The following is a 15,978-nucleotide window of genomic DNA, read 5'->3' on the forward strand; positions in this document are numbered from 1 at the left end:
TCCCTTTTTTTTTTTTTTTTTTTTTTTTTTTTTTTTTTTTTTTGCCCCTCTCCTAAATTGTGTCAGTTTAATTCTTCCTAAAACCATAGGTTTTACTCTGAGGTTAACATGAACAAATAAATATTTAAAAAACAAATCCCAAGTTGTCTGGCTGTATGGGTCGAGTATAAGTTTTACACTGTTCAGTTCCTTCATATATAAGGAAAGCAGTACATTTTTTAGAATTTATGCATTTCCTTTTATGAAAAAGGAGAGGTTTAAAAAATTGTATGTTATATACCAGATATTTCAGAGATTCAGATTGCACTCTGAAGTCTTACTGAATTAATACTGGTGTGACACCATTGTAGGTCCTTCTATGATAAAATTAGTTGCACTTCAATGTTCAGTATTTTGACACCAATACTGGCCTAAGAAGCCCCTTTTTGTCCCAGCTGTTTGTTCCTGCTGCCAGGCTGCTGTGCATCTGTAGTGGATCAGATTAAAGAACTGATAAGGGATAAAACATAGCGGTCTTTTTTTTTCTCCTTCTCCCCGTTTTTCCACCTGGGCCAGTTCCCCAGTGCAGTTTGCTGAGTGACTCTGTAATAGTAGCAGTGTCTCAGCCAAGCAGGTAGTGGTGGAAAGGATACAGGCTGCTTAAGTGGTACTGCGGCTGAAAAATTCTTGCTCAACTGCAACTGTAGTTCTGCCTTTGCCAGGTTTGAATTTGGATGAGAAACTTGGTGATTTCAGTAAAGCTGCTTGTACATGCTTTCACACTTAAAGGATGGGTTCTTGCATCACATGTTGTAAATTTAGCGTAAGAGCGAAACTAGTCATTCACAGTATATTCTTTTTAGAGGAACTAGTGCTTTTTGGAACACTGAAAATAATTTTACAGTATACAAGAAAAACGATGATAAGAGTGTGTTTTGTTTTAGATGTAGTCGTTTCATAAGCATCTCACAAATACTGATCTAGAAACTAGCATAGTCTTCTAGTTTAGCAGTGTGCATTTAAAACTCATTGGGAGTATGAAGTATAATACAAACTCTTAGGATGAATGGTGTATTGGTGAAGTCTAGTATAAACTCAGTTTTGATAATTGTTGTCTTTTCACCCTAACTTGAAAACCAGTCATGTACGAAAATGCCCTCTTCCCAAAATTTTAACGTCCCCTTTCTTAAGCATGGGGTAAACTGACATATGAAGGTGACTGTGCTCATAGTTCTGTTGAATACACAAACTAAACTGAAGAGAGGTATATTATTTTTTCTCATTGAATTATGAATTTTAAAACCTAAAGATAGTCTTAATGTAGTTGCTGACTATTTCAGTGAAAGCATTCAGGTAATAGGTTTTCCATAATACCAAAGCACTTAAACCTGGAGACAGGGATCTATGACTTCTTTGGGAACATGGTAAATGGGATGCTGATCACGAATTACTCGTATTTTGCTTAGTACTCAGTATATTGCCTATCAGGTATAGAAATATGCAGGTGTCCATAAAAGTGGAGGGATATATTGGGTTTTCATGCTGAAACCATATCTGCTTTTAATTTTATGTATGTGATTTTGTGGGTAAACCTGAGATGTACTGAGGTCTGCTTTGTACATTGGATATGTGAAGTAGTCTGATTTTTTTTTTCTTTTAATTCTCGTGAATTATTTGTTCTATAGAACATCACAGCTGTTAGTCCTAAGTAGAACAGAAGCAGTAAATATGTGTGTGTGTGTGTGTGTTTGGTTTTCAGATGTATGTTAATTTGTACATCTAAACACATGGGATTTTACCTAGTAACAAAAGACATTGTATGTGCTAGGTGCTGTAAGAACAATGATTTTGGAATTCCTCAATTGTGTCTCTCTGGGAACTAGTCCTGGAAGTTGACAATCACTAGCACCCTAATTTATTTATTTATTTATAATTCCTGTAGCATTGGTTGTACTTCACATTTTATTATGCAGTATTTTAAATAAAACACCAAATCTGGTGTATTTGTTGAATCTTTTGCCCTGTATGTCTTATGTCAAGCAACATCATTGGTTTTCCATGCGTAGTTTCAAGAGTAAGCTGTTGAGATGCTGAATAACAACAGCTTAAGAAATTGCTATTGTAGAGATGTGTATATGTCTAGATCCATTATATTCCAGTATGTTAATAATCTCAATTTAATGGTGTATACCTCAGGATAATTTTCCTAGTAAATAAATAAATATTTTTGCTTCTAAGTAAGTACTTAGATTTCATGTTGCTAGCAACAGGCCTGCCTGCATTCACCAAAGGTCAGTGACCTGAATTATGTTTATCTCTGACAACAGTGTGTGTAGTCATGAGATATGCAGGGATTTCTCTGGTACTTCATCATTATGACTTTAGACTTTAGAATTACAAAATAACCTTTTCAGAGAAAAAACTTCCAGAACTATGTTGTGATTAGTTTGCAAAATCTTTCAATTTTTTACTGAAGGTGCCATATTGAATCTTATAATAGTGTGATAATGAATAAGGAAAATAAAGTGTTTTAATTAGTAAAATGTAAAAAGTAAAACCCTCCCCAGCACACTTCTCTTTTAATTTGAGCTCTTGGGTGTGCTACTGTTGATACTCTGAAAACTCTTATTTAAACTTGTCATGGAAAGAATTCTTCATATATGCTTAAAATTAAAGCAAAATTGTGGTGAAAATGTGGCCTTTCTTTAAAGGTGTTTACGATAGTTGCCTTTAACACTTTGCAAACTTGCACTGGATAGAATTAGATAGAATCTTTTAACTCTAAATGCTTCAAATTAATGCCGATTATATAAACTAAATAGGCAACATATTATATGACTTACATACATGCTTAAGTTTATAAAATAATATAGTTTTAAAAAAATTAGTCTTACTGCTCTGCTGCATCTAGATTTAGCTGAACTGGCTTCCAGCTGTGCTCATATGTAATAAAATTGTCCCCATTTGCAAAAACTCACAATCTGATTGATATCCAGGCAAACACAAAAAAGAGAAATGGGGGAGAATGATGAAACTTCCTCAGAGAGATGTTAGTAATGGTTTTTGCACTTTAACTTTCAGGTTTTTAGAAGTGTGATAGCTCTGAAACCAACTTTGATTTACAGTGGACCTATTGACAGAAGTTGGGTATTGAGTGTTTTGAAGGAAGGAGTGGATGCTCTTAAGGAACACAGTGGAATAAAACACTAGTCCTCAAAGAGGCTAACAAGCAAACTAGGCTTATGGTGTAAGGAAAAATCAGACACACGTGAAAGCTTTATGTTTTTCGCAATCACCATCTTTATAATATGGTGGAATATAACTTGGGATAGAATGTGCTCAGCATCTTTGGCTTATTTAACTAAACATTTTGTAGTAAAGCTGAACTCTACACTTGAAATTATTCATGAATGTGGAGTGGCTTTGGATAGGTAATCCCATTATCTGTATTTTGAGGAGATCAGAGGAGCATTGTGTGGGTAGGAAAGATGAAAAGTAGAAAGCAACAGTAATTACAATAGGAAATAAAAGCATGAAGTAAAGTTTTAGAATCATAGCTTCGTACACAGTTTATTTCTAAGAACTGCTCTCTTTGTTTAAATGAAAGACTTCAGCTTTTATTCTTTTGTTTGCTCTACCACTTTCAATAATTTGCTTTTCAACACCTTTCTTGTCATCTGTTCCTCCCTCTGCTCCTTTATTTCCAATTCACTTCTGTTCTATACCAGTAAGTAGATCAAACTGGGTTCTTGAAGCCCAGTAAATGTTATTACTAAGGGGATTCTTCTAGTAATGATCTTGCAGACTGTGTGATGAGTGGGATTTGTTCTTGCCTCCTCTTATAATCAATTTATTATCTAAACCAGGAAGCCCTTGTACAGGCTGTGTAACAGGCCTTTTGGTTTTCAGAACTTGGCAATGCAGAGGACACTCAGTTACTGAGTTTAATGTGTTGGCCCTGCAGCTATTATATGTGATTTGGTTGTATCTATTTTAAAAAAAAAAAGTTTAAAATGTTACCCTTTTATGTTGTGCATCTGTGATACTGACTGTTACCATCACAGTAACTCATTGTCTTTGTTCTCTGGTAATGTTTTAAAATTTACTTTTTATGTTGTGGATCCCTTCTTAGAATACAGTGCTACAATAGACACCTGCCTTTCCACTCCGGGTCTTAATTCCACGCTACTTGTCCAGTTCTTCAGAATGTGATAATTCTTGGAGAGTTGTAAGGAGACTGCAGAAATGCATTGGTTTGTGATGGGTGCGTTTTGCTGGTTAGCTATGAAGTGGGTGGATGTATTGATTCCCTGTTAATGACTTTATAGTTACATCAGCAACTCTTCCTTATTGCCAGTAGCTCTAACGTCATCTTCTAAATTCTAAAATAATTCAGGTCTGTGTGTGTTACCTTTCCAGTTTGGTTTCTCCTTTCTCACACCTTTGTGCATTCTTTGCAAGATAAATACTTTTTCAGAGTTAGTATTATAAGTGATCTTAAAATATTCTAGATTAATTTCCAATCAGCAAAAAGCATAGCTTCCCATATGTATGAAGTTGCTTTACCGCTTTTACAAAATCAGCTGTGTAATTTCAAGTTCTGTAGCTATAACTTGGTAGTCTCTGTGTTTATTGGATAGTATGTTCTTAGCAACTGATTTCCTCTTCTTAATGGTTTGGAAGAGGGTTGTCGGTCTGTTGCCCACGACAGTGCTGTGTGTTGCTAGCATTGCAGTCAGTTTGATACAACATTAGGCTGTTGTAAAGTGCTGGAGATGTGCTAATGTGCTGCTTTTGGAGCTTACCGTTCCCATTGTAGAGCTGGCAGAAGACAATGTATGAACACTCTACAATCTATTTTGGCTGAAAATCAGCTAGCTTTGCTCAAACTATGTTTGTTGACAGTTTGAACTAAGCTGGCTTAGTATTGAAACTGGCCTTGTACTGATGCAAATGAGAGGTGATCCTTGCTGTATTTGAGCTACAAGGTAGTAAAGACGAGAGTGATGCCTTCAGTCCTTGCAGGTACTACTGGAAAAGGCCTTCTATAATCCTAGTGTCCATAGACACTTTTTTTTTTTTTTAATTGCAGTATCTTGGCCAGAGAGAGCTTCCAAAGTGGGGCTATAGCTCTGTAGCCTTAAGATACCCATGTAGGCTGGACATACCTAGTGCCCCAGGACTTCTGTTGTTTGTTTTTTTAAATCTAGAGACTATTGGTTGTAAATAAGAGAAGAGTTTGCTCTTCCTTCCTTTTTTCTTGTTCTTGAACACAAGTGACTGCCTCTGCTGAGTTTAATGGGACTAAGCTCAGTGCAAGACACTGTGTCTGTGCGATGTGTACACCTAGAATACATACCAGACTGAATCTTTTATCCAAACTGAAGTGATTTCGGCATGAGAGCACCTAGTTTGTAGGATCTTGTGTAGCCTTAGGCAGTACTCATCAGCCTTGCCAAGTTCATGGCTACTGTGGATGTGACATTCATACAGTGACATTCTAGGTCTCTGTGGAACTTCAGTATTGAAAAACTAAGGCTGTTGATTCATGGTGTGGGATGGGCAGTTTTCATTTGCCCCCTCCATCTTTTGGAGGCATGACAGCAAGAATTCACCTGCTCATAAAATAGCAATAGAACCGCTGCAACATATATTCCTATGTGTATCACATAAGTAATTCTTCCTTGTCTTCCTGCCACCCCCTTTTGTGTATGTCTGTGTGCGCGTGTCACATTTCCGTGGCACAAGGAAGAAGCCAGTGTAGTGGCAGAAGAGCTAGCTGCACTTAGGGTATATGCAGTGCTTAAACAGTCATTGTTGATGGAGAAATGGAGTGAACTGCAATGTTTTCTGCTCAAATTGCAGTATCCAAGTGCATTTTAGGCTAGACACACTTTCTTGGAGTTACATATATCGGGAGGTGTTTAAATAGTAATAATCTAGACTCTATAGTTTGATCTGTTGGGTAATTTGCAGAAGTTCTCTAAAATTCTCAGTAATTTGTAAGTGGTTTTGATATTTTTGTAGGTTGTAGAGTACCAATGATATTTCGTTGGAGAACAAGTGAAAAGCAAATACTTGAAAAATACTTTGACCAGGGGTTGGTTAGTTGTTGGGTGTTGTGTTTTAGTGGTGGTTTTTTGTTGTTGTTGTTTTGTTTTGGGTTTTTTTTGGCATAATCCCACCATTCTTTTTAACTTCTGTTGGAGACTTCTTCCTAGAAACTCATGTCTTTATATCTCTTTGTCTTGTAGAAAGTTATAATTTTATTTTCTGAGCATATTTTAATTTGGTGTAAGGTGAACCTAATTCAATTTTATGTGAGATGAGGAAAAAATGGACTTGTACATTTATGGATTTATGTGCACTTACAGTTCTATAGTTTGTTGATTTGGTAAAATCCCACAGAAGTTCAGTCGTGTTTTATAAATATTGTCCTGAGTTTCTGTAAAAATCCACATATTTAAGGGCTCTGCAAAGATGGGTAACTAGCAATAATTTCACTTTTGCAGGTTTGAGAAGAGCTTTTTTTGGATGACCTTAATTTTCAGAAATGTTCAATGACAAGTTGAAATTTAAGTTAATCCCTGAAATTTCAACACTTAAATAATTTTTTTCTAACAACAGATGTCAGCAGAAGATAGTCTTTGTAATGTCTGTCTCTACTTCTACTATTGGAAACCTTCATTTTCTGTTGGAACTTCCTTGGTTTAGCTCTGTGGTTATACCTGAGAGCTAGGTTTGAACTAAGCACTATGTGGATCTAGTAGAATGGAGGTTTACATTTTTTTAGGTATCTTACTAGTTTGTATTTACATTTACTTCTTCTTTTCTTCATTTTGCAGTGTTGTTTGCTGCTGGACTCCCCCTGTCCCCCACACCCCCGCAGGATGATATGAGACTTGAAAGAAGACGATGCATACAGGTGATCTTATTTTCAAGGGCTTTTAGAAGGGAAAAACTTTGGTGTTCTTGATCTCCTTTTTGTTTCTATTCCATTCTCTGTACCCCCAAAATTATGTCATTCCAACCTTAGTAGAATATTTAAGGACCTGTGGAATTTTGAAATCTTTCTTTGCCCTTTGAAACTCTTTTGCAGCTGTCCAGGAAGAAAATGGTTTCCCTGAATGGAAATACTGTTTCCAAAGTTTTATGCAAAAAAAGGGTTTGCTTTTAAATATGCTGCCTAAATATACTGCTTTTAGTCTTGTCTTGTTTGTCATACCCCCTTTTAATACCCCCCACTTGCCAACAGGTGTATGTCAGCTGTTTAGTGACACACTATTTCAATCATTCATTAACTTTCTTTTAAAGAAATGTTACGGATCCATCTGAAAAAGAGCATAACAAATTAATAGCTAGGAGTTCATTATGCCTTATCACATGCTTATGTCCAGTTACTGTAAGATTTCTCAAGAACTGAGGATAGGATCTTTGAACATCTTTGAAAGTCACTAGCCATTCTTAAAACTGGTGTTTTAGGAAGTTCTTCCATTTTTTGCTGATCAAAATACTGTAAGTACCTAATGTATTTGCAGATTAAATAGCTTATTTTTAGTGATACTGTTTTGCTGGAAATAAGGTTAATATTTTGACATGAAAAAAGATGATCAGCAAAAGTAGAATAAAATTTAGGTTGTACAGGAGGATTGGTGTAGTTCTTTATACCCGAATGCCCTTATTTAAGCAATGAACAGTTCTGTGACTTATGTTTTGAGGCCTATAACAGTGAAGTACACATAAGAGATCTTTCGTTTGCTTGTTCAGCTTTAAAACCAATGAATCCTTGGGGCTGGAAAAAAAGCTGGATAGATTTACGTATGCATGCAGCTCATCTCCTGATTGACAGTTTTCAGTTGCATCAGCTGTTCATGCATAAACAGCTTTAGAGGGTATATTTACATGGAGTATGTTGGATTAAGGCCAAGATGCTGTAAGTGGATATTTCATTCTGTGAAAACTAAACATTCGTTCATTTCAGTTGAATGTTTGTAAGTTGTATGTTAATAGCTCAAGTAAAACTGGGTCTAAAGAATTCTAAAATTAGGTGGGGCAAAGAAGAGGAGAAAGAAAACATATTGCAAAGGGATATTTCATTTGTTTTAAATATATAAATCTAGAGGAATAGCATTTAAAGTCTCAAAATTGAATCTTTCGATGTCCCATCAAATTTCTGGGGCTCTGTCTAGTAGGCAGTCATTGCAATTGATAACACTGTAGGTCATTTGCTTGTTGCGGTGTAGATTAAAATATAGCCCAACTTAAATATTGAGAAAATGGTTTGAAAGCTTTAAAAGTATTCATCCCACAACTGAAAGGAGAGATAATGACATAAAATAGTACCTTAGGTATCTTACACTGTTTGAGAGAATTAAGTTTCATATTGTAATACATTAATCTGATTTAAAACTTAAGCACTTTCAGTTTTGGTCAGGATTTCTGATGATGGTAAGCTTGTAGAATTACGAGCTTAAAGAATAGAAATGTATACAAGACTTTGAATTCTAAGTAGTAATTCTACCTTCTAAAGCCCAAATTCTTTATTTAGAAGTCCCATGATAAATACAGAGTGACAAACAGTGGTACCTTGACAAAGACTTTCAGGCTTTTGACGTGTCATGTAAGTTGGAAGTTAGACAAGTAAGATTTATTTGCAGTTTTCTGTTTATTAGGAGAGCCAATATTAGTATGCTGAGGTTCTGAGAATAAACATGATTTGCATGCCTTAAAATGAAAAAAAAGTACTGTAATTATTTTGTAATGCAGAAACAGCAAGAGTCATATGATGACTCTGCTGATATCTTTCTCAAGTTCAAAGTACCTGGTGAGAGGTCAGGCCAGAAATTGAAAGGCTTTGTGGTTATTGAGGACGGTTCTTTTGCATTTTCAACAAGGCTTGGCTTCTGAGGATGACTGATCTGGGTGACTGATCAGAGATGCCTGGTAATGTCTAAGCTGCCTTTGGCTAAAGGATGAAAGCTTCTATAGGGTAAATAAATTCTTTGTTATAATGGGCATCACTTCATTTCACTGGAAAATGACCTACTCTAAACCCCTAAAATTAACCACAGCATAACTGGGGGAAACAATCCTCTTGAGGAAGAGGATTTTTTCGCTTTTTCTATCTTGGAATACTTGAATTTTAGATCACCACTTAAGCTGAAAACACAGAAATGTATTAAGGTCCGCTGCTTTAAAAAAAAAAGAGAAAATATGAAGAAACAGTGATATTGAATTCTTATTTTGCAATTTGACTAACTAGGAAAACAAATTTGCAGCATGTCTGACTTCTCTTTTTGCCCTGTTCTTAGCACCTATGATATGTAGGACACATTGAGAGAAGGGCACTTTAAAATACTGTTTGGAGGACTGAAAGATTTTCAATAATTGCTTTTTGTCAGTCGCCTTAACTTGTAGATTTTATAGGTTCTATACTGCTTTTCTGTGAAACCCTGTAAAAAGCAAAGCTGGGGGTTCAGCTCATTATAGGAAAAGCTAAATTTATATTTCAGACATGCTTGTGCATTAGAAATGCATGTTGTGATAACAAAGTTAATGCCTTAGAATGTGTTTTGTGATAAAAATTTTTTTTTTTTCAGAATGTGAGTTTTTCTTTTTACTTCTGTGTACTTTGAAAGCCAGTCTTTCCAGGACATTTTGTGAAAGGAAGGAACCATAAGTGCCAATGCTGTTATTACCATTATGGTTGCAGTTATTATGCTGATAATCATACTAGCAAGTGTTTACTTTTTGTGGTGTAGTAGCATCAAATCTGGGATTGTGCTGTGTACTTACAAGCAAGGATTCATGTTGTGTTTAAAAGTTCATGTTTTCAAAGTGATTGCTACACCTCGTCCTGCACCTGTTAAGTAGAGTATAACTGTGTGGTTGGTTGTTACTTTTTTTCTTCCTCTTTGAGGAGGCTACCTTATAAAAATGGATTGGTTTTATAACAAAGAACTTTCTGGTTTTTGCTTTGATTTTCTAGTTAGTTGCAGTCTAGGAATATGTAACTAAAAATAATTAGTTGTCTGATCTTTAAGCTTTTGAAGAGCTTACAGCTTCTTGTCTTTTCTTAACCTTTGTAAGAAGAGGACTCATAAATCAGTTGAGAGAAAAGGACTCATAACTCAGTTGAGAGTATAAAGGAAGAGTATAGCTCTACTAAACCAAAAGTACAAGTTCCAGAAGGATCCATTCCTTAACACCCCATGCTGATCCTCTCAGAGGAGATTAACTGGTAACAGTTATTGTTGAAGTATTGTTCTTGAAAGCAGAAGGGAAGGAAAAAGAGTCTGCATGTTCTGAACTGCTTTTTGATGATGATGCACTTTATATTAAAACAGAACTGATATCTCTTCCTGATTCAGATCTTCCACAAGACCACTGAACAACATTGTTTGGGACATTTCTGTGTACTAAGGGCAGCATGGAAACAGGGTAACTGTTACCAGTTATGTCTTAGACACATACAGTATATAAATATTATAGTATTTTTGTCTAACTTGTATGCCTGTATAAACTGATCCAGAGGTTTGATCATGTAAAATCATTAAAAAGAAGTGTGGGGTGGTTATTTTATCTTTAATTGTGTGGTAGAATTTATCATGTATTAACTTTATTTTTTTAACACATTCACATTTTCATGGGTAGATTTGAATGTAGAAAACAGATCAAAATAATAGTTACATCAAATTCTTCTCTTCATCATGAAAATACAGTGCATGCATCAGAGATGTTGAGAACCAGGCAAGTGATATAAAATTTGAAAATGGTGTATTCAAGTTTGGTAAAACATTGGAAGTGATCATATTGCTCTTAACTTTACCAAAATACTGTTCTTGTTTGGAAAAGAAAAAAAAAAAGCCATTCTAATACTACTCAATAAGAGTAGTGCAAGCACAATGAAATAGTAAATACTTGCCAAGCACAATGAAATAGTAAAAACTTGCATAAATACTTGCCTCTCCCCCCCCCCGCTGCACTGCTTATTAAAATATAACAAATGCAGAGTAAAGACTTCTGCAAAGTTCTTGGATTGGGTTGAGTTTATAGTCTTGCAAGTGTTCAGGTGTTAGTTTTATGTAAGAGTAGAATGAAAATTTAGAATTGGGCCATGTCTCTCAAGTCTCATATTCCTAATATTTTAGCTACTGATTTCATTGAGCCTGTAGCTATTTTGAAGATTGGTTTTTTTTTATATCAGTAGAGAGTAAAGACTTCTGCAAAGTTCTTGGATTGGGTTGAGTTTATAGTCTTGCAAGTGTTCAGGTGTTAGTTTTATGTAAGAGTAGAATGAAAATTTAGAATTGGGCCATGTCTCTCAAGTCTCATATTCCTAATATTTTAGCTACTGATTTCATTGAGCCTGTAGCTATTTTGAAGATTGGTTTTTTTTTATATCAGTAGTAAAAAAACAAACCAAAGCAAAAAAACCCCACTGTTATTCTGTAGTCAGAAAAAAATGTGTCCAATATTGCTGCTCTGTATTTTGAAGTTCATCTGTATTACGTTATGCCAGATCTGCTGATATGCCTTTGAACTAGTTTGAGAGCTACTTTAAGTTTTACCAGGGAATTCCAGAAACTTACTGGGGCATCACCTTTTTATCACTTACCTGTATCTTCTTGTGGAAATGACTGTACTATCTATGGTTCCACTTAAGTAATTGCATACCTGGAGTGTCTTTTGCGAGATGTATGTTGTTGGCATAAAACCAGAACTGGGTTGTAAAGGAACAAACATTTGGCCCATGTGCTAATTCCATACTGAAGCATGGTATGGGCTGGTTCCAGTTTTGTTTCTGGTTGGTGACTTTCATTCCAATTAGACTGATTCTGTCCGTCAGTAACTTGTTCACATATTTGACTGTATCTTTACAGGCAGTTTTTGTTGGTTATTCAGGTCTTGGCTGGGCAGATAAACAGAAGTTTAACATAAACAGAAGATACCAAGAAAATAACGTAAGAGACGAGGTTGCTCATTAGTAGTGGAAGTTTTAAATATAGATAGCTAATGAGCACTTCGCATGAATAAGAATGCTTTTAGGGTTAACCACTCTTTTTGCATAGATAACTCCCTTTGCAGGAGTTGTTCCTGCTGTCTTTCTGGCTGTTAGTTTTTTGTCAGCAGTTGTGAGAAAGCAGCCAGGAATGAGTCGAACACGGTTGCTTACTGAAGGACAACAGTTATCATATTGAAAGTGGAAGTTCTGCTTTTCAGCGATGGAGTCATTGACCTCAATGAATGATAACCTTGAAGTCAAGAGACTAGATTAATGCTCTACTTTCTGTATTTGAGATCAGAAATGTGAAAACCTGGACAGCTAAAGTTAGATTCCTGCATCCATATTTAAAAAGAAGTTGCCTATTTAAAAGAAAAGGGATTTTTTTTCCCCCCTCCTCCAAAATTGCTTAGTACCTGTCATATTGAAGATTTAAGTTTTCGGCCTCAGTCCTCATCTAAGAGGAAACAAATGACAAAAATCCTGTTCCAGGGTTTTGGCATGGAAGTATAGCCTGGTGGAGAATGCTACTTTTCTTATTCGGGAGCAGACTGAAGCATCTAAACCAGAAAAATCTTTGGAGGCCTCTGTTTTTATTTAATTTGCTTCCTCTTAAGAGAGAGCAACTCTCTTCCTCTTAAGAGAGATGGGTGTGAATTCCTGCAGAAAGCCCTGTTAGTAGTTGTCTAGGTTTTTTTCATGTCTGGAAGTTTCATTTGTGTTTTGCAGCAAAAGTAATTGAAATATTCTTTCTTAGGCTGTTCATAAGAGTGCTCAGTGGGGCTCACAGCAGTTTGTTTTATCAGGAGGGCAGGGAGAGCTGGGGGGCGGAGATGCAGAGCTCCAGCCACTGCAACCAAGTCTCCCTCTCCTGTGTTGGCAGAGTTGAGATGATGTCAGCTCAGGGGACCATCGAGATAGGAGATTCAGAGGAGCTTTGCACTTTCAAAAGCATTACGTTGCTGCGTAATACTTGAAATAAAAGTATCTTAAAGATACACATCTGTAGTTTTAATATTTTGGAAAAGTAATTTCTATTCATTTCGTATCCTGATTTATGTGGTCCTCTTAAAAACTTTTTTTGAGGTAACTTTCAACAAAGTGTTAAGTGATGAGGATGTTTCTTTTTAATGAACAGTAGAGCTCCAGCAGCTATATTGTGAAGCTGAGATTTATTTCTGTTACCTACTTCTAAGAGCAAAGACTCACTTAGACTTGAGAAAAATTTGATTTTGAACAAAAAATTCAAATTCAGATTAAGAATTACAATCTTAACTCTTACAAAAAATATTATACATTTCCAGAATTATTGGTCAGTCCACTGAAAATGCCTGAGATCTACAATGAACATAATACTACAAATACAGAGTCTTTCTTACAGCCCTTAAAGTCATCAAATGAGCAGCTGTAATGAAAAAGCCCCTGTGGTGTCAGAGTATTCAGTCTGTGAATGAGAAGTAAAGGTTCTCTTGGGTAACGCAGTAATAGGATGGCTAGACTGCATTTAGAGCTGCTAATATAGTCTCGGCATTGTGTTATATCATGTTGACTTACTGGCTCAGATGTTTGCTAGTGTGAGCGTTCCTGTCTTATGCATCATATGGTATAGCAGACAGCTTTCTTTGTCCTGTTTTGTGTGCTTCTAGTAGCAAACTGTGTTCACGGAGTGATACTGTTTGCCTGGGTTGGGAGGATTTTGAGTGAAGTTAAGAGTAGGGATGGGCTTTGAAGTAAATCTTAGCCCTATGCTTCTTGGGGGAAGGCCATTGGTTTGTATCTAGAGGAAGCTTCTTCCCTTGAACCCAGCAACGGGCAACACTAGTTCAGGAGCTTGCCCTTTACAGCTTTCTAAGAATCACATCTGAAGTCTTGCATTCCTAAAGTACATCTTAGGGTGCAAATCTTTCATTGCACACAGCAATAGCTTTTTTGGATTTGCTATCTGTGGAGACAGAATACCCTAAATTCATCAGTTTTGACCAGCCCTAGCACTAAACAAGCTTAATAGTGGCTTAACTTAAACACGCACCACTTTAGTTCCTTAGCATCTCCTATGTAGAATCCATAAGCAGGGGAATAAATGTTTGTAGGAGGCATCCTATTTTATAAATCATGCAGTCAGATGTAAATGACCTCTCCTTCCATCCCTGAACAGTTATATTCTTTTGGGGTTAGGTTTTAAGATACAGAGAGAGAGAGGCCATAGGATGGCTCTCTTAACTCAGCCAGTCCTGAGTACTTGATAGTTCTTGGTAGGAATTCTGTTCTTTATCAGGTAGGTGGGGTGCAAGAGCTATGCAAATATTGTTCATAAATCTTGCTGAAATTGGACATTGTGATTTCTTAAAAACTGTTATTTTCTCTGTTTCTCGTCAGCCTGCTGTTTCCTATGCAGTTCAATTCATCCCTTGATATATGTTTTTTAATATGTTTATATTAAATGCTATTGCAGACAGTGGTGACCACACGTTCTGTTAGCTTGATGTCTAACTGGTGTGCCAAGCTGGTATATTACCAGCTTGTCAAAGCAACATATGATACGCTAAGACTTGATTATGGAGTTTTTTGCTTAGTTATACGTAGAGGAGTAAGTGTTCCTCTCACTAGGTTTTATGTTAGTTTCCATGTCTTAATACAGAATCAACTATCCATGCTTACTAGCTTGGATATTTCTATAAGACAACTTCAGGACATCCTTGTCAGCCGTTTTATGTCACTAGATGCAAGTTCAGACATAATCTAAGTGGGTCTAGTTAAAACCTTTTGTACTAAGGAACGTAATTAAGCTTGGAAAATGTCATAAAACTGAGAATGTTTCAGTTCTCAGATTTTCATCTTGACACTCTATTCTCAAAAATACGTATTTGTTGATAGGCTGTTATGGACAATGATTAGATTAGAGAGCAAGAAACAATCATTTGTTTTTATGAGTGGTGGTGAGACATCAAATTTGCAGTTTTGACCTTTCAGTTATCCTGGCAACAGTGGGTAATACGCAGCACAACATAGATTGATCAACCAAAGTGATATTCTGAAGCCTTGTTTCTGAGGCCCAGCATTTGATTGATACTTACCTCTAACTCCTGTTGACATTTTGCTGAGTTAAGTACCTAAATATCTTTGAAGATCTAAATTTTACTATATTCCAGATAGAGGAGGCAGCTGTTGAACATATTTGCTATAAAGGTGGAACAGGTGGCAGCAGTTTTGTTCTAGACATAAAAGAGAGATTTGTTCTTGATTTCCTCCTCCCCCTTGGAAATCTATTAGTGCCTCTGTTTTCCTAACAAATTGGTTATTAAGGGTCCCTTAAAAAACTGAGGATACAAGCATAGTATTAAGTTCTACTTGTACTGGTTAGTTCTGGTTCTTCAAACTGGTTTCTTTTTTGCATACTCCTGACTTCTATTTCATTGTCTTATTGATTCCACTTTGTGTATGAACAAAGAATCCAACCTGAAGTTTGGTACACCACCCAACACTGTTACCTTGTCTCACAGTGTCTTTACTAACATCACGTAGAATTTTCATATTCGTGCACCTTGCCTATTTGAGGTCAATATCTTGGAGTGAACTTGCCACTTGTTTGCACTACCTCTGAAATGTAATGTAGAAGGATTGATAGATGTGCTCTGCCAGGAAATGAAGTAGAAGGATCGTGTTTGCAAAGGTGGGTGAAGCTGATTTCATTCTTAACCTGGTTTGTGGACACAAGCGATGTTTTACCTGGTTATGTAGGCAGTAAGGCATTTGAATAGAGAAGAAGCATTGTAATATTGTGATTATAGTCCACAGTTCCTCAGGCCTGTCTCGCCATTCCAGTGGAATAAATAACCGTTTCTGGCAATACATGAAGATCCCTGTACAGACAACAGTGATTATAGAAGCCCAAGAAGTGGGATGAATACAACCATATTTTGATGGATTCTTTTTTAAATGCTAGCTTATCTGCAGTAGGACTTTCATCCATCTTCATGTTCCTCCAAGGTCACTGA

The 15,978-nt window shown here is 36.2% G+C and overlaps 1 protein-coding gene across 1 annotated transcript in view; it reads left to right on the plus strand.

Annotated features, from left to right (window-relative positions):
* Positions 1 to 15,978, plus strand: part of DYRK1A (dual specificity tyrosine phosphorylation regulated kinase 1A) — a 71,244-nt gene that overhangs the window by 2,958 nt on the left and 52,308 nt on the right. Inside the window, exon 2 of the mRNA XM_009282986.2 lies at positions 6,825 to 6,904. Coding sequence (XP_009281261.1) covers positions 6,895 to 6,904 — 10 coding nt within the window. The 5' untranslated portion in view covers positions 6,825 to 6,894. The remainder of the gene's footprint in view (positions 1 to 6,824; positions 6,905 to 15,978) is intronic.

This window comes from Aptenodytes forsteri, unplaced genomic scaffold, assembly GCF_000699145.1.
Source record: "Aptenodytes forsteri isolate BGI_AS27 unplaced genomic scaffold, ASM69914v1 Scaffold2, whole genome shotgun sequence".
In the NCBI taxonomy this organism is placed as follows: domain Eukaryota; kingdom Metazoa; phylum Chordata; class Aves; order Sphenisciformes; family Spheniscidae; genus Aptenodytes; species Aptenodytes forsteri.